The sequence below is a fragment of the Sardina pilchardus genome, chromosome 23 (genome assembly GCF_963854185.1).
Source record: "Sardina pilchardus chromosome 23, fSarPil1.1, whole genome shotgun sequence".
Taxonomy (NCBI): domain Eukaryota; kingdom Metazoa; phylum Chordata; class Actinopteri; order Clupeiformes; family Clupeidae; genus Sardina; species Sardina pilchardus.
This window is the reverse complement of record NC_085016.1, coordinates 10,910,542-10,938,410: the sequence shown is the minus strand read 5'-3', so window position 1 is coordinate 10,938,410 and position 27,869 is coordinate 10,910,542. Positions and strand designations below refer to the sequence as shown.

Genomic DNA, 27,869 nt, shown 5'->3' with positions numbered 1-27,869 from the left:
ATCGTCCCTATACTACGGTGTGAGGGAGTGAGGTATATTAGTTTGATCTCTAGTAGAATGGCATAATTCATGCACTACTGAATAGGCTAGACTCTTCCCACATGCATCCAATCACAGCAAAATACTTGTTTTTGCGGAAGGAAAAAATGAGTCAGTGATTTTATGCACTCCTGTCATGACAGAGATAAGGGTTACCTTGAGAGATAAAGATTATAGTCACCGACAATAGTCGGTTTGCTGTTATCTGATGAGACAGACACCTTATAAACTTAAGTTGACGAGAGAGAGAGAGAGAGAGAAGACTTTGTGTTTAGAGGTAGACAAAGACAGCCATCATGTCTCATTCTATCAGAGGGATTTTAGTGCTTTTAGTTCTAGCAGGATTAGGAAGTCTGGGGAGGTAAGTGCCTTCAATAGGTCTGTATACAGATACCGTAGAATTAGAACAAAAATGTGGAAATATCGCGTGGTTTTTTTAACATAGCATCTATACTTAGAACTTACTAGATTCTGTGATGAATGCTGCTGTCTAAAATTAGAAAATGCCTAACAAAAGGAACTCTATTTTATTTATTTGTTTTAATTCAGAGTTGGAGAGGGTGCTGAAGACAGAGTGACTCATGACTACTTCAAATACCACACCATGGACCAGGTTAGATTTCCTCTCTCTAGGACAGAATAACACTATTGTGGCCTTCACAAGACTCTCACAGTGCAGAAGTAGCTCAGTGTACTGTAATACATTACAAATGAATCACAAATAATAATATTCAACCCAGTTGACTTTTCATAACCTTTTCAATGTGAAGTTGCATTTACATTTCGGGTTGCAATCTTTTGCTTTCAATTTACAACCCCACTGAATGAGAATCTTATTTTGTTGGTGTAATAGTTTAATTTCATAATGACAGCTGACGTCACATTTTCCCCCCAAGGAGTTTAAAGTCATTGTTGTGTAAAATTCCCGTTGCAAATTAACCTATAACAGTTCTTAGTACAGTACCTCTCCCTGGACCCCCGCAGATCTTTAGCCTGGCTGACGCGACCACATCTCAATGAGACGTGGTCTGCCAACCATACATTCATTTTCTCATATTTGAAAAAAAATGCCCAGATCCGTTCATTGGGCGCCACGGATGTCTATCAAATGCGTCTGTCCATAGCTCATCATGGTCTTGCGTTCCCCCCTGTTCTGTGATTGGTCCCCTATCTCAGGTAAAAAATAGGGAGGTATACAGTAGTTTCCTGGCTGTCTTTGCAGTGTGTGAATGAACTAGCGCGGAAAGCAGCATGGGAACACCTATAGGCTATAGATCTTAGAAGCAGCACTTAACATGTATGAACTCCCCAATAAAAGCTAAACCTAAACTCTGAGGAAGTCCTCAGCTAACATGTCTGCATTTGCACAATCAGATCACTGGATGGATGGAGCAGCTGGAGAAAGACCACCAGGGTCTCGTCACCATCATTCCCTATGGGCAGACATATGAGAATCGAACCATTAAACTTCTGAAGGTAGATTTACTTTGTTTGCAGTCATGTTTTACATAACAACGACGAAGTTAACTTCACTAACACTGATACAGTGTAATTTGTGTTCTTCATAAGTGTTTCTATTTTATATCTCACTGGATTAAAAGAGTTCATGGCAAATATATACTGTATATATTTAAGATACTTTTATTTTTGCTTAGAATTATCCCCCATGCAATCCCTGAAGGTCATTTCAGGTTAGCATTTGACTGCAGGTTTAGAGGGGTGTGTTGAATACATTAAACTAAGATAGTTATCTGAAACACGTGGACAAACAGCTAGACAGCGGATAACCAGTTAACCTAAGTTAATCTAACCTAAGATAAGTGCATTGTGTGTGTGCTCCACCTATCTAATGACCTTACCTTCTTCTGTATGTGAACAACACAGACATGGCTTCCTCTGCTCTCACTCTCTGATCTCCACTGAGATATAATGCTACTTTAATATGAAAATGCATGATTCTCCATGAGCACATGATCTTACGATAGAAGTGTAACAAAGCTAAAGACACACCATGCATCTTAAACATTTCATTGGTCTTAACTGAATTTCACCCAATATTCACTTAAATCAATATACTCTGTGAAGATCAACTGAAGATCAACACATGAGCCTGATATCAATGACAATCACAGAGCTTCTGAATGAGATCTGAAAGTTTAGTGGTTCATATGAGCTTATGCTTAGGTTTAGCATATATTTTTTGTGCAAAGGGACGGATCATTCACAGTATCACAGTAAGCTGTTCACATTCTGTAAGACTGACCAGTGTAAACTGTGTCAGCTGCACTACATAACAACAATGCATTCATACAGTAGCACTTTATCAAGGCAGATTGAGTGAACCCAGTTGAGAATTTAGCCAGGAAATTGGAGAACAGTAAATCATGTCAGGAGTCAGGACCTCAGTTAAACGTCTCATTCAAAGGACAGCATTACTGTACAGTGCAATGTCCCAGTCACTGCATCTGGCATTGGCACTGATTTTGGCGAGAAGAGTGGAACCTACTTTACTAACCATCCTACACTGCAAGTTAGTTTTCCTAGGAAGTCTCCCATCCAGTAAATTCAGCGGACAGGCATGTTATGCAGCGGAGTCTAATCTTAAACAAAAGTAGCCTAAATGGTTTACGCATGGTTTACCCATTACACACTGGTATACCATGATCCACCTTACCGGTGATCGCGTCGTGGTCCATCTGATCACATAATTTATAGTTTACCCACCCTCTTGTTTGTGTGGCAACTGCTCCCATGTACTGTATGGTTCATGATTTTTTCATGATCATTTTCATGATATTTGTTGTAGATTAGCCAGGGATCTGGGAAGAAAAAAGCCATCTGGATGGACTGTGGCATCCATGCCCGAGAATGGATCTCCCCAGCTTTCTGCCAGTACTTTGTCAAACAGGTGGGGATCAACAAGTGAAAACAAAAACATTCATATCAAATATTCATCTATCTTCAATGACAAGGTCATTTGATTCTAGTCTGGTTTTCACATGACCATATCCATTCTTTTGTAACAGATTCTGGACACATACCAGACAGATGAGAAAATGAAACAGATACTCAGCAACATGGACTTCTTCATCACACCTGTCCTAAACATGGATGGCTATATCCACACGTGGTTCAGTGAAGATGTAAGTGTATGGCTTTATAGCACCGTTCACAGTTGGTTGAGTTGAAGATGATGGTCATTTGGGGTCTAATATTGTTTAGATCATAAGTCAATAGTGATTTACCACTGACATTCAGCCCTACCAACTGGAAAATAGGTTGAAGTGCTGTCATTATGGATGGATAATATGCTGGTTTTATGGCATCACTAATAAGAACAAAGGTGAATCTATTGGCAGTGAAGTTAATTTGTGTTGTTCCTGTGTGTTCACTCACTGTGTGCTGTGTGTGTTCACTGATTTGGTTAAATTGGGTTAAATGCAGAGAAACGAATTTCCCTCACGGGATCAAAAAAGTATATATTCTATTCTATTCTAATTTAATACCTTTCCAGACCCGACTGTGGAGGAAATCTAGATCACCGGGCAACTGTGGAGACTCCTGTATGGGCACTGATCTTAACCGCAACTTTGCTGCCAATTGGGGGAGTAAGTATCTATTGTACTGTACTGTAAAATTCATTCAGATCAAATCAGACACACACGCTTCATGACAGCATGGTAAACGTTGAGGACACCTCCTTAAAGGTTGACTATTTCTGCATTTTTTCTTTTAAGGCATTAAGATTTCAAATTCCAAAAGATGATTTTATATTGTCAACTTTAGCATGTGTTCCAATACTGTATAAGCTTTTTGCCACGGACCATGCATTTTAGATTGCCAAGATAGAGCCCTTATATTTGGAATGGCTAAATTCTTCTATGCACTGTAATTAGCAGAGAAACAAACTCTGTCATCTGCCTTCCTTACAGCGGTGGGTATCTCGAGAAACTGTTGCTCAGAAGTGTACAATGGTGCCAAAGAGCTCTCCGAGAGCGAAGCGCAGGCAGTCACAGACTTTGTGCTGCAGAATAGAAACGAGATCGTGTGCTTCCTCACCATCCACTCCTATGGCCAGTTGATTCTGCTGCCCTTCGGACACCCCAACATCTCGGCCCCCAACATCGATGAACTGGTGAGTCTGCACAGTACAGTGAGAAGGGGAGTGATAACATGGTGTGAGTGACAGATGGGAAGAGAAATGGAGGGACATGAAAGACAATCAAAAAGGAAGAAAGGGGCAATGGTTCAGAGAAAAACAAGATGGAAAAATAAAAAAATAAAACATGACGAGCCATTTCAGATAACAGGATGTTGTCATACAGGCTGAGTGGTAGGCTAAAGACAGCTTGATCAGTACGTTGATAGTGATGCCTGTTATGTGCTGTATGCAGATGTCTGTGGGAACTGCTGCTGCTGATGCCATCTTCAAAGTCCACGAGAAAAAGTACACCGTGGGCACCTCCCCCAATGTTCTCTGTGAGTATCCATATCTCTCAGAAGTTTTTCGTGTTTCTATCTGTTGTCCACAGACTGAATAAGTGACTCTCTCTCTCTCTCTCTCTCTCTCTCTCTCTCTTTTTTTTTTTTTTTTTTTCAACCACAGATCCAAACTCTGGCTCCTCTCGAGACTGGGCCCGCCTGATCGGTATCCCCTACTCCTTCACCTTCGAGCTCAGGGACGAGGGTCAGTTCGGCTTCAAACTCCCCGAGGACCAGATTCAGCCCACCTGTGAGGAGGCCTATGAGGGAGCTCGCTCCATCGTCACCTACGTCCACGACAAGACCTTCAACATTCCAAGTGCTGCCTCCACTCTAATAGCTACATTATGGATGGTCTTGCTTGCTTTATGCCTGACTGGCACCCCCTTGCTATAAAGCATTGCCAACTACTTTATCTGCACATTTACAAGCAAAATGAGATGTCTTCCCTTATTGCTGCTTATGACTATGCATTTGCACTACTAAAGCTGTCGTTTCAGCACCTCCTTGCTGTAGCTATGATGGACTAGCTTGCAGATACTGTTAGCCTATTACATGCAATCCTGGCATCTACAAATATGATAACTATTACTCTCACAATTGCTAATGATACATCAATGCTTACACTACTGTTAATGTGACTATTACTATAACTACAGCTGATATTACCATGATCACTATGTCTCCTATTACAATGACAACTACCACTATTACAAATGTGAAACAGTTATTTAAACTGTTCAACAGTACTGGGGTGCTTTATGACGGAAATGAAATGGAAAAATTATTATTATGAGCCTCATGAGTACTTCATGGACAGCTAAATATGTAGTACAATCAATACATTGTTATATTGATATTAGGGGGTGTAAGAAGTCAGTGTGAAATCTAACCACAGAAATGTAGTCACTGACTAAATTTGTGCTTCTTGGAACATCATAGCTAGTACTCATATTGGGTACAGTATGTTCAGATGTAATCCACAAGACTGTGTACATATTTACATAATTAATTTTCTTTCAATTAGTCATTATATATTGATGTCTTGGTAATGACTATTTGATGATCATTAAATGATGTATTTCATTAACTCTTTCATGTTGCATGTCATTAATTAAATTACATCTCAAATCATTCATCTTACAGTACATATCCCAGGCTGATAGCCTAAGTAGATAGATAGATAGATAGATACTTTATTGATCCTCAAGGGGAAATTCAAGGTCTAATTTCTGTGATCAACACACTGAAATAAAGTTACAGTAGCAGAACTTCACCACTGATTATTGATTAGAATACCGTAGTTCACATTAGGCTTCTTATGATCAGTGTTTGTTTGGGTCATTACTTAAAAAGTATTTAATGTAGCTACAAGTAAGTAAGCCTAGTAAAATGGCCTAGATAATATCATTAAAATCTTCAGATAATTAAAAAAATCTTTAAGATAAGGGACAGGGTTGTAAAAGTATTGGATGACCGTGGTCTTTTGGACTTCAGATGGCAGTGCATTAAAACCAGACCTTTATCTGTAAAGAAAATCATTGTATACTCTGATAGCCATCGTCTGTGAGCACAGTGTTATGTTCCATTCACAAATGCTAGTTTAAACTATAAAAAATGGAAAAAGGTTCACACACTTGAAATCCTTCTTTTCTTTTTTTAGCACAAGTAAACTATACCATGCAAAGAAAAAAAGAATAAACATGATATAGAAATGTAACCATCTTGTCTGAGTCTTAACTCATTCAAAATTAAGTGTTAAAAGGTTAGGTAGACCAATCAAAATGTACATGTTTACATGTAAATGTTCTTTTTGGAAATCATGGACTCTGCTGGGCTAAAGAGGAGAGGGACTATTCAATCATCCAATGTGTCTAACTGGTTATAGTGCTCAGCTCAAAACCGTGCATCCATGACAGTGTGGAATATGGCATGTGTTGCATATCTGGCAACTTCAAGGCATGTACAATCAATTCTGAATGATGAACACAGCAAAATATACCGTCATCCAGACAATGTCTTTTTCAGGGAAGCCCTCAAATACTTCAAGAAAACAATGGCAAAATGATCTCTGCTCATATTTAAACAGTATTTCTCCACAGAGAAATAGAGCCCAGGTGAAATGGCCTGTCTGCAACCCAGATCTGTCTAATTGGGATGCATCATGGAATATATACATATATATATATATATATATAAAAAAAAATAAAACATGATTAAGAAGTCCCCAGACTGTTGAGCAGCTGAAACCCTATATCTGGAAGGACTTGGACCACATTTCACTCTCAAACCTCTAGCAACTGGTTTCCTCAGTTCCTAAACATTTACAGAATGTTGTTAAATGAGGAGGTTAAGGAACACAGTGGTAAAAATACCCCTGTCTCAACTTTTTGACTTTTTGAAAAAAAAAAGAAAAAAAATTCTCTCCGTCAAGTTGATACTGTATGTTGTCTTTGAACTATTCTCAATTGCATATAGATGTGACATGATTTCTAATATTATTCTTTTATTATTCACGTTCTACAAAGCATCCCAACTTTTTCGGAATTCGGGTTGTATGACTTGCATCCGTGCAATATAAAGATGGAACCAAGAGCTCCAGCATGAGAGAGCTAGTCAGCGCTAGTCTGCAATAGCACACACACACACACACACACACACACACACACACATACATCATTCACCCCCTGCAGCTTACTCTTACCCCCCCCCCCCCCCCTGCACTTAAATGCTTTTTACACTTATCCTGCCCCTCTACACCCCCCCCTCCCCCTCCCCCATGCACAACAGGCAAACTAATTTCACTGCATTCTTTACTTTAGTAATGCATGTGACAAATAAAACTCCTTGTATCCTTATATCCTTGTACCTACACTCGTGAAAGCTGTAATATTACATTACAAAAACAAACAAAAAAAACAGAGGCAATTTTATTGCTCACAGTTTGAGGAGACCTGTCACCAGGCATAGTCAGAAATGTACTAAATGAGCACAACGTTATTTTCTTATCTTAGGACATGTTAAAAGATGGTCCACTCAGTCAGGAGGATGATTGACAGACTTAATTCTTTCAACGATGCACATCAAGTGAGAGAGGCAGACATCACAAAGAAGATTCACTCAAAACAGAGTGATAGCCTAAGCTTAAGTATTTTACAAAGGCGGGATTCACCTCTCGTCCCAACTCTATACAATGGATAATTAGTAGATGTGCAAGGAAGGTCACAAGGGTTAGTGATCCAGGCAGATTACGTAAAGGGCAAGGCCAGGGACACCTTGTCTCTCTAGACAAAAGACAATAATGTTTCTTTTTAGTGCAACAGCAATGTTACATTATCATGACACTTTATATCAGCTAGTCAAGTTTTGGATCTGATCTTATCTTATCACTGATCATGAAACCAAGCCCTCAGGGTTAAATTAGGAGACTATATGGGGTTTTTTTTCTGTTGCATCTTTGGACAATGGTCCCTATAAAACTTAGATGGACACCCCCTGGCGAACATTACGGCAGTGGGTCTTGATTGTGGAGACAAGGTGGATATTTCCTACACACTGCTAATCAGGGGACCAAAAGAGTAATGGCGAGCCCAGTGATTGCCGTGTTGATGCTGGTGTTACTGGGTGGACAGTCAGTGACAGGAAGGTAAGACTTGGACAAATGCACTACATTTACATGCAAACATTTATTTCAATGCAATGAAAAGAACACCGAGCGTGCAATACTTATTGTAATGTACTGGTTAGTGGCTTACCAAATCATTACCAAATGTAAGCCTATATAAAACTCTAGTGTAAAAGATGAAGTAAAGTAAAGAGGATTGGTCATGAAGGTGAATTAAAAGCCTTTCAGCAGTGGCTTACAATTAACCATTTTAGGTCGGTGCTCATGGGTCGCCATGACGTATGCTCAGGGATACTGCGGAATAGTCCAAGGCTTGATCATTTATTGAAGAATTCCTGATATTTCTGTTCCCATTCTGTTCACTATTTTTTTGAAAAGTTCTATTTTTTGGAACTTTTTCAATTGGGAACGCTGATGATGGGCTAGACCCGAAACGCTTGTCTCCCATTTATTTTGTCTTTGGCTCATTATATATTTCGGTGTATGTTATCAATACAAGTTCTTATAATTCAGCTTTTGTGTGCAACTTCTTTTCTTTTTCTGGATTTACTACTTTTGGAGGTACACACCAAGCGAAACACAAGGAAAGACAAAGGCGTGGACGCCACTTTTACTAACTTTACTTGAAAAGTTCCATTAAATGAGTAAATTTAAAGAGAGTGGTTCATTTGAATAGAACAAAATTGTCAAGTCAAGTCAAGTCAAGTCAAATTTTATTTATATAGCACATTTAAAAGCAACAGCATTGCACCAAAGTGCTTTACATAGAACAAATAAATAACAATAATAATAATCATCAATAATAATAACAATAATAATAATACAATATTAGTAGGCAAAAGGATGGGCATTGTGATAATATTAATGAAACATAGAAACTAAAAATAAAAACAAATAAGAAATTAAAGAAAAATTAAGAAGTTAACACAACAGTGGAGATAAACAAATAGGAAACATTTGAGGGAGAGGTGGAGAGGTCAGGGAGTGTTAAAAGCTAGGGAGAAGAGGTAAGTCTTTAAGTTGGATTTAAAGCTAGTAATAGTGGGGCAAGATTTGACAGTATCAGGAAGGCTATTCCAGAGTTGGGGGGCATAGACAGAAAAAGCTCTGTCACCTTTGGATTTAAGTGAAGCAGAGGGAATAGAAAGAAGACATTGTGAGGAAGAACGAAGAGGTCTAGGAGGACAGTAAGGAATTAAGAGATCACAGATGTATTGAGGTGCTAAGTCATGTAAGGCTTTATAAACAAAGAGCAGAATTTTAAAATTAATTCTTTGTTCAACAGGGAGCCAGTGAAGTTTAGCCAACACAGGTGTAATGTGGTCACGTTTCTTAGATCCAGTTAGCAATCTTGCTGCAGCATTTTGGACAACCTGGAGTCTGTGCAGGGTTGACTTAGTTAAACCTACATACAATGAGTTGCAGTAATCAAGTCTAGATGATATGAAGGCATGTATAAGGACTTCTAAATCACTGTTGGAAAGACAGGACTTAAGTTTGGCTATTAATCGAAGCTGGAAGAAACTCCCTTTGACCACGCTGTTGACTTGCTTGTTAAAAGTCAAAGCAGAGTCTAGGAAAACACCTAGGTTTTTAACAACACTGTGGTGGTTAACAGACAGAGGGCCAAGAGCCTTGCTAAGAGTGTTGACAGAGTTTGATGGTCCAAAAATGATCACTTCTGTTTTATTTTCATTAAGCTGTAAAAAATTGTTAGCCATCCAATTCTTAATGTCACTGAGACAAAGAAAAAGGTTGGTCAATGAACAGGAATTTTCAGGTGCCACTGGTATATAAAATTGGGTATCATCCGCATAGCAGTGGTAACGAATATTGTGACGGTTAAAAATGGACCCCAGGGGAAGCATATATAAAGAAAATAACAGAGGCCCTAAAATAGAACCCTGGGGGACACCACACTTAATGGGAGCAGATGATGACAAAGCATTACCTAAATGCACTGAAAAAGATCTATCAGTTAGATAGGATCTGAACCAAGTTAATACAGTGCCTTGCAGACCGACTTCAACATCCAGGCGTTTTAAAAGGATATTGTGGTCAATAGTGTCAAAAGCAGCACTAAGATCTAATAGGACCAGAAGGGCACAGGAACCAGAGTAAACAGAGAGCATTAAATCATTATGGACCTTAAGTAATGCAGACTCTGTACTATGAAGTGGTCTAAAACCAGATTGAAACTTGTCGAGGATATTAGAAGTGTTTAAGTAGGAAGAGACCTGAGACAGAACAACTTTTTCTAAGATCTTTGATAGAAAGGGCAATTTAGATATGGGCCTATAATTTTTCAAATCAATAGGATCAAGGCTAGGTTTTTTCAGGAGAGGTTGTACAATAGCGTGTTTAAAGCCAGAGGGTACCACTCCATTAGCCAGAGAGCTGTTAATGGTACTCAAAACAAAAGGGCAAATGGCTGCAAAAACTTCCTTGAAAAGGTGAGATGGAAGAATATCAGAGTGGCAAGAAGAGGGCTTCATATGAGAGACCACATCAGACAGCTGTGAGGAGGAGACTGGTTGGAACTGTTGGAGGCGGTTAATAACAGACTGGCACAGAGCAGGATCAGAAATTGAGGGTGAGATGTGAGATTTTATGATGTCAATTTTGTCAATAAAGAAATTGAGAAACATCTCACAGGTTTCTGTTGTAGCAGGCAGAGATTGAAAATTGTATACACCTCCCCTTCTCAGTAATGCTTACACTAAAAGCAGGCATAACCTATCCAACCTATCACAAGGTAGTAAAAAAACAAAATCACTGGTAGGCTACAGTAGCCCAGGCATGCCCTGCCCTACCTTTAGTAATACATCCTTTGTTCAATTATCAGTAGCAGTCATCAGTTTGAATCACACAGAGGATTGGTCAAATCTACAGCCACGGGACCCTATACTCCTCTGGTGTACAAGTGTACAGGCAAGTGTTTTGGAAAGGCTTCAATCTATTGCTTTTGTTGCCATGATGATGCATTGCGTTTGATCTGAGATTGGCTCTCTGAATCATGCAATCTGATTGGCTGTTAGAATCCTGCAATCTGATTGGCTGTTGGAATCCTGCAATCTGATTGGCTCCCAAAATCCTGCAATCTGATTGGCTCCTAGAATCCTGCAATCTGATTGGCTCCCAAAATCCTGCAATCTGATTGGCTGTTAGAATCCTGCAATCTGATTGGCTGTTGGAATCCTGCAATCTGATTGGCTCCCAGAATCCTGCAATCTGATTGGCTCCCAAAATCCTGCAATTTGATTGGCTCCCAGAATCCTGCAATCTGATTGGCTCCCAAAATCCTGCAATCTGATTGGCTGTGAGAATCCTGCAATCTGATAGGCTCTCAGAATCCTGCAATTTGATTGGCTGTTGGAATCCTGCAATCTGATTGGCATTGAGAATCCTGCAATCTGATTGGCTGTGAGAATACTGCAATCTTATTGGCTCTTGGAATCCTGCAATCTGATTGGCTGTTGGTATCTTGCAATCTGATTTAGGCTGTTAAAACAGGTAAACAATTGTAAAAACTACTCAACTAATTGTTCAACTGTTCTGACAACTGTCAGCTGTCATGAACTATGACTCCCGTCAACTGTTTCCTCTGCCTACAACTGTTTCTAAATAAAAGTTTGTTTTGCATTTTATGTTAATATCTGTTTTGCATTTTCATGAACTGGTAATTTCCTCGAAATTACATGTTCTAGTTTTATCTACAATCATAATCAGTTTATCATTATCATTACTATTATTTTTGTGTTTGGATGAATCTTTTGTCACTTATATTTTGTTTTTATTACTGTATTTATTTTATTTCTGTGAGCACCTTGGGTCAATTGCATTGTGTTTAAGTGTCTCATGTCACTGTCCCAAGCCATTTGTAAAGCCATTCATTAAGACACATAAAATACTAACTTTTATTATGTTTAACTTTATTAATCATTAAAGAGCAGTATTAACTTCTGAACTATCACAGATCATACTACTTATTTGCTGATATGATAATTACCGTTGTGATGAATGATTCAAGGCCAGATCCACATAACTGCTCCAAAACAAATATAACAAAAGATTAGAGGAAGAAAATAATATCCCTTTACAACCCTTCATCCCCATGCAGTAATGAATCATTGATTCCCTATGATTGTACGTAGATTGAATAAGGCTGGTGGAAAATTTGACTTCTGAGGCGGCAGTGTGTCATGTATAGGACTACAACAGTAAACAATTTCCATAGTTCATCAATAATCCAGGAAGGTTTAAAGCCTTTGAAGGTGCTGTATGTAGCACTTTTAGTTTTAAACAATGACAAATACACTTCAAATAACAACAGAATGTGAACAAAATAATAATTTGGACATAACGTCAAAAGTAGATCCAGTCAAACATTTGAATTTGCTCTACAGGTCCATCTAGCAAAGAAGCCATTCACTTCCATTTCCAATATTGGAAAAAACCCAGGCGCCTAAAACCCAGGCGTCAATCATAACCGTTAAAATAACCATTGGTTGAACATGATGAAATTGAAGCAGATTTTGAAAAATGCTAATTCCGTTGCTGAGCATATGTGTTCTCTTTCATCGTTCTGACTGGTAATGGTTTTGGGGGCATTTTGATTGCTTCCCTTTGGTAACACCTCTTGGAAATAGGAGGTGAATGAACCTTGTCGACCCAATCTCAATTTCAATTGAGATAACCAGGATACTTGAGTTGCCCAGATCCCCTAAAATTAGCATGCTAACCAGCTAGCTTCATTTATACTTCAGCTGTTATCTGATAAGACAGACACCTTATAAACTTAAGTTGACGAGAGAGAGAGAGAGAGAGAGAGAGAGAGAGAGAGAAGACTTTGTGTTTAGAGGTAGACAAAGACAGCCATCATGTCTCATTCTATCAGAGGGATTTTAGTGCTTTTAGTTCTAGCAGGATTAGGAAGTCTGGGGAGGTAAGTGCCTTCAATAGGTCTGCATACAGATACTGTAGAATTAGAACAAAAATGTGGAAATATCGCTTGTTTTTTTTAACATAGCATTTATACTTAGAACTTACTAGATTCTGTGATGAATGCTGCTGTCTAAAATTAGAAAATGCCTAACAGAAGGAACTCTATTTTATTTATTTGTTTTAATTCAGAGTTGGAGAGGGTGCTGAAGACAGAGTGACTCATGACTACTTCAAATACCACACCATGGACCAGGTTAGATTTCCTCTCTCTAGGACAGAATAACACTATTGTGGCCTTCACAAGACTCTCACACAGTGCAGAAGTAGCTCAGTGTACTGTAATACATTACAAATGAATCACTTTAATCAAATAATAATATTCAACCCAGTTGACTTTTCATAACCTTTTCAATGTGAAGTTGCATTTACATTTCGGGTTGCAATCTTTTGCTTTCAATTTACAACCCCACTGAATGAGAATCTTATTTTGTTGGTGTAATAGTTTAATTTCATAATGACAGCTGACGTCACATTTCCCCCCCAAGGAGTTTAAAGTCATTGTTGTGTAAAATTCCCTTTGCAAATGAACCTATAACAGTTCTTAGTACAGTACCTCTCCCTGGACCACCGCAGATCTTTAGCCTGGCTGACGCGACCACATCTCAATGAGACGTGGTCTGCCAACCATACATTCATTTTCTCATATTTGAAAAAAAATGCCCAGATCCGTTCATTGGGCGCCACGGATGTCTATCAAATGCGTCTGTCCATAGCTCATCATGGTCTTGCGTTCCCCCCTGTTCTGTGATTGGTCCCCTATCTCAGGTAAAAATTAGGGAGGTATACAGTAGTTTCCTGGCTGCCTTTGCAGTGTGTGAATGAACTAGCGCGCAAAGCAGCATGGGAACACCTATAGGCTATAGATCTTAGAAGCAGCACTTAACATGTATGAACTCCCCAATAAAAGCTAAACCTAAACTCTGAGGAAGTCCTCAGCTAACATGTCTGCATTTGCACAATCAGATCACTGGATGGATGGAGCAGCTGGAGAAAGACCACCAGGGTCTCGTCACCATCATTCCCTATGGGCAGACATATGAGAATCGAACCATTAAACTTCTGAAGGTAGATTTACTTTGTTTGCAGTCATGTTTTACATAACAACGACGAAGTTAACTTCACTAACACTGATACAGTGTAATTTGTGTTCTTCATAAGTGTTTCTATTTTATATCTCACTGGATTAAAAGAGTTCATGGCAAATATATACTGTATATATTTAAGATACTTTTATTTTTGCTTAGAATTATCCCCCATGCAATCCCTGAAGGTCATTTCAGGTTAGCATTTGACTGCAGGTTTAGAGGGGTGTGTTGAATACATTAAACTAAGATAGTTATCTGAAACACGTGGACAAACAGCTAGACAGCGGATAACCAGTTAACCTAAGTTAATCTAACCTAAGATAAGTGCATTGTGTGTGTGCTCCACCTATCTAATGACCTTACCTTCTTCTGTATGTGAACAACACAGACATGGCTTCCTCTGCTCTCACTCTCTGATCTCCACTGAGATATAATGCTACTTTAATATGAAAATGCATGATTCTCCATGAGCACATGATCTTACGATAGAAGTGTAACAAAGCTAAAGACACACCATGCATCTTAAGCATTTCATTGGTCTTAACTGAATTTCACCCAATATTCACTTAAATCAATATACTCTGTGAAGATCAACTGAAGATCAACACATGAGCCTGATATCAATGACAATCACAGAGCTTCTGAATGAGATCTGAAAGTATAGTGGTTCATATGAGCTTATGCTTAGGTTTAGCATATATTTTTGTGCAAAGGGACGGATCATTCACAGTATCACAGTAAGCTGTTCACATTCTGTAAGACTGACCAGTGTAAACTGTGTCAGCTGCACTACATAACAACAATGCATTCATACAGTAGCACTTTATCAAGGCAGATTGAGTGAACCCAGTTGAGAATTTAGCCAGGAAATTGGAGAACAGTAAATCATGTCAGGAGTCAGGACCTCAGTTAAACGTCTCATTCAAAGGACAGCATTACTGTACAGTGCAATGTCCCAGTCACTGCATCTGGCATTGGCACTGATTTTGGCGAGAAGAGTGGAACCTACTTTACTAACCATCCTACACTGCAAGTTAGTTTTCCTAGGAAGTCTCCCATCCAGTAAATTCAGCAGACAGGCATGTTATGCAGCGGAGTCTAATCTTAAACAAAAGTAGCCTAAATGGTTTACGCATGGTTTACCCATTACACACTAGTATACCATGATCCACCTTACCGGTGATCGCGTCGTGGTCCATCTGATCACATAATTTATAGTTTACCCACCCTCTTGTTTGTGTGGCAACTGCTCCCATGTATGGTTCATGATTTTTTCATGATCATTTTCATGATATTTGTTGTAGATTAGCCAGGGATCTGGGAAGAAAAAAGCCATCTGGATGGACTGTGGCATCCATGCCCTAGAATGGATCTCCCCAGCTTTCTGCCAGTACTTTGTCAAACAGGTGGGGATCAACAAGTGAAAACAAAAACATTCATATCAAATATTCATCTATCTTCAATGACAAGGTCATTTGATTCTAGTCTGGTTTTCACATGACCATATCCATTCTTTTGTAACAGATTCTGGACACGTACCAGACAGATGAGAAAATGAAACAGATACTCAGCAACATGGACTTCTTCATCACACCTGTCCTAAACATGGATGGCTATATCCACACGTGGTTCAGTGAAGATGTAAGTGTATGGCTTTATAGCACCGTTCACAGTTGGTTGAGTTGAAGATGATGGTCATTTGGGGTCTAATATTGTTTAGATCATAAGTCAATAGTGATTTACCACTGACATTCAGCCCTACCAACTGGAAAATAGGTTCAAGTGCTGTCATTATGGATGGATAATATGCTGGTTTTATGGCATCACTAATAAGAACAAAGGTGAATCTATTGGCAGTGAAGTTAATTTGTGTTGTTCCTGTGTGTTCACTCACTGTGTGCTGTGTGTGTTCACTGATTTGGTTAAATTGGGTTAAATGCAGAGAAACGAATTTCCCTCACGGGATCAAAAAAGTATATATTCTATTCTATTCTAATTTAATACCTTTCCAGACCCGACTGTGGAGGAAATCTAGATCACAGGGCAACTGTGGAGACTCCTGTATGGGCACTGATCTTAACCGCAACTTTGCTGCCAATTGGGGGAGTAAGTATCTATTGTACTGTACTGTAAAATTCATTCAGATCAGATCAGACACACACGCTTCATGACAGCATGGTAAATGTTGAGGACACCTCCTTAAAGGTTGACTATTTCTGCATTTTTTCTTTTAAGGCATTAAGATCAATTTCCAAAAGATGATTCTATATTGTCAACTTTAGCATGTGTTCCAATACTGTATAAGCTTTTTGCCACGGACCATGCATTTTAGATTGCCAAGATAGAGCCCTTATATTTGGAATGGCTAAATTCTTCTATGCACTGTAATTAGCAGAGAAACAAACTCTGTCATCTGCCTTCCTTACAGCGGTGGGTGTCTCGAGAAACTGTTGCTCAGTAGTGTACAATGGTGCCAAAGTGCTCTCCGAGAGCGAAGCGCAGGCAGTCACAGACTTTGTGCTGCAGAATAGAAACGAGATCGTGTGCTTCCTCACCATCCACTCCTTTGGCCAGTTGATTCTGCTGCCCTTCGGACACCCCAACATCTCGGCCCCCAACATCGATGAACTGGTGAGTCTGCACAGTACAGTGAGAAGGGGAGTGATAACATGGTGTGAGTGACAGATGGGAAGAGAAATGGAGGGACATGAAAGACAATCAAAAAGGAAGAAAGGGGCAATGGTTCAGAGAAAAACAAGATGGAAAAATAAAAAAATAAAACATGACGAGCCATTTCAGACAACAGGATGTTGTCATACAGGCTGAGTGGTAGGCTAAAGACAGCTTGATCAGTACGTTGATAGTGATGCCTGTTATGTGCTGTATGCAGATGTCTGTGGGAACTGCTGCTGCCGATGCCATCTTCAAAGTCCACGAGAAAAAGTACACCGTGGGCACCTCCCCCAATGTTCTCTGTGAGTATCCATATCTCTCAGAAGTTTTTCCTGTTTCTATCTGTTGTCCCTGGCAGAAGAGACGCTCAGTCTCAATGGGACAATCCTGGCTAAATAAAGGTTAAATGAAATAAAATAAAAAGTTGTCCACAGACTGAGTAAGTGACTCTCTCTCTCTCTCTCTCTCTCTCTCTCTCTCTCTCTCTCTCTCTCTCTCTATCTCCCTCTCTCTCTTTTTTTTTTTTAAAACCACAGATCCAAACTCTGGCTCCTCTCGAGACTGGGCCCGCCTGATCGGTATCCCGTACTCCTTCACCTTCGAGCTCAGGGATAAGGGTCAGTTCGGCTTCAAACTCCCCGAGGACCAGATTCAGCCCGCCTGTGAGGAGGCCTATGAGGGAGCACGCTCCATCGTCACCTACGTCCACGACAAGACCTTCCACATTCCAAGTGCTGCCTCCACTCTAATAGCTACATTATGGATGGTCTTGCTTGCTTTGTGCCTGACTGGCACCCCCTTGCTATAAAGCATTGCCAACTACTTTATCTGCACATTTACAAGCAAAATGAGATGTCTTCCCTTATTGCTGCTTATGACTATGCATTTGCACTACTAAAACTGTCGTTTCAGCACCTCCTTGCTGTAGCTATGATGGACTAGCTTGCAGATACTGTTAGCCTATTACATGCAATCCTGGCATCTACAAATATGATAACTATTACTCTCACAATTGCTAATGATACATCAATGCTTACACTACTGCCAATGTGACTATTACTATACAGCTGATATTACCATGATCACTATGTCTCCTATTACAATGACAACTACCACTATTACAAATGTGAAACAGTTATTTAAACAGTACTGGGGTGCTTTATGACGGAAATGAAATGGAAAAATGATTATTATGAGCCTTATGAGTACTTCATGGACAGCTAAATATGTAGTACAATCAATACATTGTTATATTGGTATTAGGGGGTGTAAGAAGTCAGTGTGAAATCTAACCACGGAAATTTAGTCACTGACTAAATTTGTGCTTCTTGGAACATCATAGTTAGTACTCATATTGGGTACAGTATGTTCAGATGTAATCCACAAGACTGTGTACATATTTACATGATTAATTTTCTCTAAATTAGTCTATATTATATATTGATGTCTTGGAAATGACTATTTGATGATCATTAAATTATGTATTTCATGAACTCTTTCATGTTGCATGTCATTAATTAAATTACATCTCAAATAATTCATCTTACAGTACATACAGTATCCCATTTTTAAGGCTGATAGCCTAAGTCTAATTTCTGTGATCAAGACACTGAAATAAAGTTACAGTAGCAGAACTTCACCACTGATTATTGATTAGAATAGTTCACATTAGGCTTCTTATGATCAGTGTTTGTTTGGGTCATTACTTAAAAAGTATTTAGCTACAAGTAACTAGTTCATTGTCAAAAATGGCCTACATAATATCATTAAAATATTCAGATAATTAAAAAAATCTTGAAGATAAGGGACAGGGCTGTAAAAGTATTGGATGACCGTGGTCTTTTGGACTTCAGATGGCAGTGCATTAAAACCAGACCTTTATCTGTAAAGAAAATCATTGTATACTCTGATAGCCATCGTCTGTGAGCACAGTGTTATGTTCCATTCAAAAATGCTAGTTTAAACTATAAGAAATGGAAAAAGGTTCCACACTTGAAATCCTTCTTTTCTTTTTTTTAGCACAAGTAAACTATACCATGCAAAGAAAAAAAGAATTAACATGATATAGAAATGTAACCATCTTTCTTCCATTTAAACAGTATTTCTCCATAGAGAAATAGAGCCCATGTGAAATGGCCTGTTTGCAACCCAGATCTGTCTAATTGGGATGCATCACGGAATATATATATATATATATATATATATATATATATATAAACATGATTAAGAAGTCCCCAGACTGTTGAGCAGCTGAAACCCTATATCTGGAAGGACTTGGACCACATTTCACTCTCAAACCTCTAGGAACTGGTCTCCGCAGTTCCTAAACATTTACAGAATGTTGTTACTGTAAATGAGGAGTTTAAGGAACACAGTAAAAATACCCCTGTCCCAACTTTTTGACTTTTTGAAAAAAAAAACAATTTCTCTCTGTCAAGTTGATACTGCATGTTGTCTTTGAACTATTCTCAATTACACATAGATTTGACATGATTTCTAATATTATTCTTTTATTATTCACGTTCTACAAAGCATCCCAACTTTTTAGGAATTCGGGTTGTATGACTTGCATCCGTGCAATATAAAGAAGGAACCAAGACCTCCAGCATGAGAGAGCTAGTCAGCGCTAGTCTGCAATAGCACACACACACACACACACACACACACACACACACACACACACGCACACACACACACACACACACATTCATACATCATTCACCCCTTGCAGCTTACTCTTACCCCCCCCCCTCCCATGCACTTAAATGCTTTTTACACTTATCCTGCCCCTCTACACCTCTTACCTTTTACTCTTACCCCCCCCCCCCCCCCCCCATGCATAACAGGCGAAGGAACTGACAAATTTCACTGCATTCTTTACTTTAGTAATGCATGTGACAAATAAAAACTCCTTGTATCCTTATATCCTTCTACCTACACTCGTGAAAGCTGTAATATTACATATAAAAAAAAACATGTTAAAAGATGGTCCACTCAGTCAGGAGGATGATTGACAGACTTAATTATTTCAATGATGCACGTCCTGTGAGAGAGGCAGACATCACAGAGAAGATTCACCCTAAACAGAGAGATAACCTATAAGCTTAAGTGTTTTACAAAGGCGGGATTCACCTCTCGTCCCAACTCTATACAATGGATAATTAGTAGATGTGCAAGGAAGGTCACAAGGGTTAGTGATCCAGGCAGATTACGTAAGGGGCAAGGCCAGGAACACCTTGTCTCTCTAGACAAAAGACAATAATGTTTTTTTTTTTAGTGCAACAGCAATGTTACATTATCATGACACTTTATATCAGCAAGTCAAGTTTTGGATCTGATCTTATCTTATCACTGATCATGAAACCAAGCCCTCAGGGTTACATTAGGAGACTATGGGGTTTTTTTTTCTGTTGCATCTTCGGACAATGGTCCCTATAAAACTTAGATGGACACCCCCTGGCGAACATTACAGCAGTGGGTCTTGACTGTGGAGACAAGGTGGATATCTCCTACACACTGCTAATCAGGGGACCAAAAGAGTAATGGCGAGCCCAGTGATTGCCGTGTTGATGCTGGTGTTACTGGGTGGACAGTCAGTGACAGGAAGGTAAGACTTGGACAAATGCACCACATTTACATGCAAACATTTATTTCAATGCAATGAAAAGAACACTGAGCGTGCAATACTTATTGTAATGTACTGGTTAGTGGCTTACCAAATCATTACCAAATGTAAGCCTATAAAACTCCATTTTAGGATTTTTTTAAGTCGGTGCTGGGGCGCCATGACGTATGCTCAGGGACACCGCGGAATAGTCCAAGGCTTGATCATTTATTGAAGAATTTATTTATTTGCAAAAAGAAATTAGCCATAATATCAATTATAAAATACAGTTGTGATGCACAGATGTTTTATGTACTTTAGTTGAAGGTCTATTCCTGATATTTCTGTTCCCATTCTGTTCACTATTTTTTTTTTTTAAAAGTTCTATTTTTTGGAACTTTTTCAATTGGGAACGCTGATGATGGGCTAGACCCGAAACGTTTGTCTCCCATTTATTTTGTCTTTGGCTCATTATATATTTCGGTTTATGTTATCAATTCAAGTTCTTATAATTCAGCTTTTGCGTGCAACTACTTTTCTTTTTCTGGATTTACTACTTTTGGAGTTAGACACCAAGCGAAACACAAGGCAAGACAAAGGCGTGGATGCCACTTTTACTAACTTTACTTGAAAAGTTCCATTAAATGAGTAAAATTAAAGAGAGTGGTTCATTTGAATAAAACTAATTGTATAAACCTCCCCGTCTCAGTAATGCTTACACTAAAAGCAGGCATAACCTATCCAACCTATCACAAGGTAGTAAAAAAACAAAAAAACAAATAGGGGTGTGGTGAATGGAGAGAGATATGTTTAGGGGTGCCATGAGCCAGAAAAGTTTGTAAGTCACTGTATAGAGCCATACTGCACTGCTTAGACAAAAGTCTAACTTAAAGTAATAAGGTAAACGATGCTGGATGAGATAACATGTCTTAGGCTATGTTTATGTTTCTTATTTTATCCATGGCTACATTTTGAGAGAAAAGGTCAAAGCACACCAGAGAGATAGGTCATCCCTCCCTTTAGTGCTCCCCCAAGGAAGTCAAGTGTTTTGTTATTGTTTGCGGACAGGCAGTCCCTTTGTGTCCAATTTACAGAGCCAGGGCTGTGTACTCGGACAGCAGAGATAGGGGGTTATGAAGAGATATTCGCTGAATGTTAGAACAAGTGTGGCGAAGAAAAAGCTTAGCGCTGCTTTCCCCACCTAAATAAAAATTAAATGCATCAACAAAAGCCTCTATATACCTACACAAGAGGTGTAATAATATGCAAATGTGTGAATAGTATTGTAATAATACTAGGTAACACTTTCTAGTCACTAGTCAGCCAGCCTTTACAGGTGGTTGAAATTCATCTTGAGTTCTAACCTAAGCCCCTTGACCCTGACCTAACCGTGTGTAGCTAAGAGGATGTTTGTAGATAATCTATGTTGCAACATCAAACAGAGACCCTCCAAATAAAGTGTGAGCCTATATTGAGAGACCCGCTCTCAGCCCCAGACCCGCTAATTTGGGTCAATCGATGTCAATGTCAATGTCAATGTCAATTTATTTGTATAGCACATTTAAAAAACAACAACAGTTGACCAAATCGATTCCATTTTACAGTATGAGACTTATTCCACTTATGGTATCAACCAACCCCTCTGGCTCAAGGACTATTCATAGTCCCCAGTCTTTCTCTTTCCAGCAATTTAGGCAATACAAAGCAATTTGATTCAAAAGTGATTCAAAATGAAATGCTGTACTTCAAATGACAGTACATCATCAGGATATCAAAGGGATCATGTCAGGTTAACCATTGCTATGCTGATAGCGGGTCTTCAAAGGACCGTTGGTCCAATGAATTGCCTTGGATATCTTTTAGCTTTATCACAAGTCTGTAAATTGTTTATCTGGAGTTAATATTTAATTTTTCGTTCACTGCTAGAATACAGCAGTCTTGAAGTATCAGTAAAACATTACATATCCTTTAAAGATGGATATCGCTCTGGTCTGCTAAATCAGTCAATTTATAAATTGTTTATCACAGTGGCAATACGTCAGCTCAGCAAGTACATGTTATCTACAAATCTCTATGTTCTTCTGATCAGAGTTCTCGAGAAAGTTGATGAGCCAAGAAATTATGACTACACCAAGTATCACCCTCTGCCTGAGGTGAGACAACAATTTTCTGTGAAACATCTACAGCAGTAAATTAAAACTTTTCTTTTTTCTTCTTCTTTTTATTATTATATAAATGACACACAAAGATACAAAATGACAACATTTAACATACACATAATCATGACAAAGTTTGCCTGTTTACAGAGCTATTTATTCATAACTAGATATATTGAGCAGCAAAAGGCTTTTCAACATTTGTTGTGTGGCAACTTGTGTTGCTGTCCTCTTTACTAATTCCATGTGATGATCCATAGATCACGGCTTGGATGAAGCAGATTGAAACAGACAATCCCGGAGTGGTATCTATCACCAACTATGGGACGTCCTTTGAAAAGAGAGAAATTGCATTCCTCAAGGTGAAACAGCTCAGCCTTATCTCATGAATGAAACCTATACAGAGGCACGTGTGTCGGGAATCAGGATGTAGGTGATGTAAAAGTTGAAAAGTTGGAATTCAGAGTTATAATGAAGCAGAGTACGCAATAGTATGTACAGTACATACTGTACGTACATGTAGAGTGCCATCAGTACTATTGAATACTGTATGTGCTTCTGGCACAAGATTTCCACAACTTTGAGGTGCTGTGTGCAGGTTTGGCACATCAATGTTCTATAAAACAATCACAATCAGTGCAACCAGGAATGAATTGCATGGCAGGCAATGTAGTTAATGAGTTAGCTGGGAACAGAAATGATAAAAGACTATGAATAGAAAGTTTCATCCCAACTTGAACAACCCACATCCTGCAGCCTGCCGTCAGTCCAGCTATAACTTGTCATCCCCCTGTGAGCACAGCTGTGGCACCCACACACAAACATAAACAAACACGCACGCACGCACGCACGCGCACACGCACGCATGCACGCACGCACGCACGCACGCACAACAAAAACAAAAATGAAACAAAAAAGCACATAAAAAGTGATTCTCTGGTGATGTTATTTTCTACATATACTAGCACAGATTTTCAGTGATAAAAAAAGATGATGTATTCAACACCTGTGATGGAGTATGAGAAAACAATGCATCTTAACAATAACCGATTTCTTTAACTATAGTCCAGGAAGGCCATTCTTTTTACCTCCATGCATGTTGCAGTTAGTAAACCCGCATCCTTGAGCCCCTCATACTGGTTCACTTAAGATATCATCCTTTCTCCAGATTGGCCTGAATCCCGCTGAAAACAAAAAGGCCATCTGGATGGACTGTGGTATCCACGCCAGAGAATGGATCTCCCCAGCTTTCTGCCAGTACTTTGTCAAAGAGGTGAGGTGTTTAATTGCACTGTCAACGCCTTGTTACAGCTCTTGCAGATACACTATATTTAAATGCCCTGACTTACTTTACTCTCTGTCTCAAACACAGATACTCCGCACTTACAAAACCGACGCCAAAGTGGAGGAGATGCTCAAGAACCTGGATTTCTACGTCACCCCTGTGCTGAATGTGGATGGCTACATATACACTTGGAAAGACAACACGGTCAGTGCATGGCATACATGTCTTCAATCATAACTATATAATTTATTTGTCAAAATATCTTCATATTCACTTAGTATTTACAAGTATTTACAAATGTACACGTAATTGCACTTATACTTCATACTATTCATCCTGCACATACACTTATTCTTACTACTGTTACTGTGTCTGCACTACAATTGTATTGTTACCCCACTGCACATAGCTGTACATGCTGTATATATCTGTCTATATGGTTCATAACGAATATCCATATATTGTGTTTTTCTTATAATATATTCTGTTAATACACTGTATCTACAGTATATTATTCTTGCTACTATTATAATGTTACTGCTTCTACATTGCACATACTGTATCATGCTGTTCATACATTGTTCATATTACATAGCCATATTTATTCTGCTCTTATAAGGTAACTGCTAATTAAGTGCACATATATTTCATCTATATACTCTAAACCACCCTCTGTAAACCTATACTGTCTACACTGCAATACACTTCTTGTCCTGTCTATGCACCACCTGTCTATACTTGTACACATTACCTTGACCCCCATATGAACTTCAGTCACATGCCATTCTTAATCCATAGGGCTTGATATGACGTTGGTCCGCCCTTTGCAGCTACAACAGCTACAACTCTTCTGGGAAGGCTTTTCACAAGGTTTAGGAGAGGTGTTTATGGGCATTTTTGACCACTCTTCCAGAAGCGCATTTGTGAAGTCACATACTGATGTTAGTTGAGGAGACTGGCTCTCGGTCACCGCTTTAATTCAAAGGTGTTCTGTTGGGTTATGGTCAGGTGTGCAGGCCAGTCAAGTTCATTCACACCAAACTCTGTCATCCATGTCTTTATGGACCTTGCCTGGTGCACTGGTACACAGTCATGTTGGAACAGGAAGTGGCCATCCCCAAACTGTTCCCACAAAGTTGGGAGCATGGAATTGTCCAAAATCTCTTGGTTAATGCTGACGCATTCAGAGTTCCTTTCATTGGAACTAAGAGGCCAAGGCTAGCTCGGGGATGGCCCCTTCCTGTTCCAACATGAATGGTCACACTCTTAAACCTTGTGGAAAGCCTTCCCAGAAGAGTTGAAGCTGTTATAGCTACAAAGAGTGGACCGATGTCATATTAACTCCTATTCCTAGTGGATTAAGAATAGGGTGTGACTGAAGCTCAAATGGGGGTCAAGGCAGGTGACCCAATACTTTTGGCAATATAGTGTATATCAAATTGCACTTTTTTTTTTTTACTTTTTTACACTTCTGGTAAGATGCAAACTGCCTTTTGTTGTCTTCGTACTTGTACTCTGCAATGACATTAACGTTGAATCAAATCTAATCTAATCTAAAATCACTGCCAGTGGACCAGTGTTCTGGAGATAACAAGAGTTTCACATGGATTTTGTATCTTTGCTTGGTCTTATAAATAACAAAAATATAAATGTTATATGACTACATTTCCAGACTCGATTGTGGAGGAAAAACAGATCACCACCAGGAACAACCACTTGCAACTGCACAGGCACAGATCTCAATCGCAACTACGATGCTGTGTGGGGAAGTGAGTACTATTTTATATGTGGGGTTGATGCCCTGTCAAAATGACCTGGGGACACTGCTACAGATTCAGTTTGACAAAGTGAAGTTGCAACCAAAGGCTGTGCTACATGCTATTCAGTTGTAAATGCTAATCTGGTCTTACTCAAAACTGTATTGATTGATGTTCTTTTGGTCTCAAATGAAAATTACTTGTTATCATTAAGAAAGACTATAATTTGTTGTTAGACCGGAGATCTCTTTATGTATCCAGTCAAGGGCTTATTTTTCCTAGTTTAAGTATGTTGCCATAAATGCATACATGTATGTCAGAGATGGAATGTGTTGTTTTTTAAGTCTTGCCTTGAGACTGAATGCTTCTGTTGGATTTGCAGCCATGGGTGTGTCTTCAGACTGCTGCTCCATCATCTACCCTGGTACCGAAGCCAATTCTGAGCTTGAGACCCAGGCTGTGGTGGAATTTGTTGGGGCACGTAGTAAAAACATCCTCTGCTTCCTGACCATCCACTCCTATGGCCAGATGATCCTCTTCCCTTATGGTCACCCGCACATCAAGGTCCCCAACTACGATGAGCTGGTATGTACAGTAAAGTCAAGTGGAAAGACACAGAGACAGATCACTGGTAAGGACTTTCACTAATTTGCACTTGAAAATTGTGTTCCTCAGACTGTGGTGGTGGAAAATGCAGCCAAAGCCATGAAGGCAATTCATGGAATGGACTACGTAGTGGGTGCCCTCACAGAAGCCTTGTGTATGTATATTTACCAATCACACTCTCAGTCCTCAGGCTCAGTCAAGTCAAGTCAAGTCAAGTCAAGTCAAGTCACTTTTAATTATATAGCATTTTTTTGTGCACTGAGTGCAACTCAATACAAGACATTAACACACAAGACAAAAGATATTGGACGAAGTGACGTAGTTGCCAGCGTACCCATGACACCCAGACACACAACAAATAAAATAAATAAAAAAAATGATAAAGATCCATCATAAACAACTTAAGACGGAGTAACTTTTCCAATCAGTCCTTCATTCTCCAGGTGCTAAACCTTTAGCTAGCACTTCAGGTGACCCATCAAAGCTTCTCGGCTTCACTGAGAATGAGGACCCTTGATGAGCCTCTTAGAATGAATAAAAGTTGAATGAATGAATGAATGAAGGAAGGAAGGAAGGAAGGAAGGAAAGCTTGGATACTTCAACATGGGTGGCCTCAACATTTGATCAGGATTAGCCCACAGATCAGAATCAGATTACATTTGATGACAAATGGAGACAGTATCCAGGTTTGGTTAACTCAGCAGTGAGATATTGTAATTTAGATGTTGGAAGGCTGATACAACGCCAGAGTTTTGTGAGTAAAATGTGATCTTATGAACCTTCCTCAGACCCAGCCGGAGGCACCTCCATGGACTGGGCTCGCCTCATCGGTATCCCCTTCTCCTTCACCTTCGAGCTGAGGGACAAGGGTCAGTACGGCTTTGAACTCCCCGAGGACCAGATTCAGCACACTTGTGAGGAGGTCTATGAGGGAGCTCGCAACATCATCACCTACGTCCACGACAAAACTTTCCACAATGCCACTCTTCCAAATGATGCTGCCACAATAATGGCCACCGTGTGGACTGTCCTGGTCACTTTATGCCTCTCTAGCGCACCCCTGCTGTAAACACTGCTGATCTTGCGGCTCATTAGCACCCCCCTGTGTGAGGGGGGGGAACAGTTGACATATCAAATCTGTGCTGGGCTAGAGTGATTTGCTTACTGTAGGATCAACCCATTTCTAGAATTGAATTGCATTATTCTTAAAGACAGCACAGAATAATATTTTTGAAAAGGTTTGAACGATTAAGATGAGCAAGTAAAAATATGAAATCAACTTTGCACATGTCATGTAAACCTAGTCTATATTTTATTTAACAGTACAAAATACAAAGTATCAGTGTGTGTATAGTTTTGTCTCAAACAAGTTTATGTATGATTTGGTCCAACAAAGGTCATCTTAACATGGGTTCTAAAAGGCTTCTGGGCTGGGCTAAAAGTGTCCATTAAGCTGCTTTTACTGACAGTCTATGAAAAACATTATCTGAGTATACATACAGACTAGCCTGACGAGCCAGACCCACATCAAGATGTAGGGTCTGGACACTCAC

At 39.3% G+C, this 27,869-nt stretch overlaps 3 protein-coding genes across 3 annotated transcripts; all 3 read left to right on the top strand.

Moving 5' to 3' along the window:
* The first annotated feature begins 335 nt into the window (after positions 1–335).
* On the top strand, positions 336–4,919 carry cpo (carboxypeptidase O). Its single transcript, XM_062528578.1, has 9 exons — positions 336–400; positions 589–652; positions 1,414–1,515; positions 2,846–2,947; positions 3,066–3,182; positions 3,554–3,647; positions 3,972–4,174; positions 4,434–4,518; positions 4,646–4,919. The coding sequence occupies exons 1-9, from the start codon at positions 336–338 to the stop codon at positions 4,915–4,917; spliced, it is 1,104 nt and encodes a 367-aa protein (XP_062384562.1). The 3' UTR covers positions 4,918–4,919.
* Positions 4,920–8,102: 3,183 nt separating this feature from the next.
* Positions 8,103–17,716, top strand: LOC134071739 (carboxypeptidase O-like). Its single transcript, XM_062528576.1, has 9 exons — positions 8,103–8,167; positions 13,280–13,343; positions 14,114–14,215; positions 15,540–15,641; positions 15,760–15,876; positions 16,248–16,341; positions 16,664–16,866; positions 17,126–17,210; positions 17,445–17,716. Exons 1-9 carry the CDS (start codon positions 8,103–8,105, stop codon positions 17,714–17,716), a joined length of 1,104 nt encoding a protein of 367 aa, XP_062384560.1.
* A 2,699-nt stretch (positions 17,717–20,415) lies between these two features.
* LOC134071642 (carboxypeptidase O-like) lies at positions 20,416–27,610 on the top strand. The gene is made up of 9 exons (XM_062528441.1): positions 20,416–20,515; positions 22,602–22,665; positions 22,929–23,030; positions 23,837–23,941; positions 24,041–24,157; positions 25,626–25,722; positions 26,093–26,295; positions 26,386–26,470; positions 27,105–27,610. Exons 1-9 carry the CDS (start codon positions 20,451–20,453, stop codon positions 27,383–27,385), a joined length of 1,119 nt encoding a protein of 372 aa, XP_062384425.1. The 5' UTR covers positions 20,416–20,450; the 3' UTR covers positions 27,386–27,610.
* Positions 27,611–27,869: the final 259 nt, after the last annotated feature.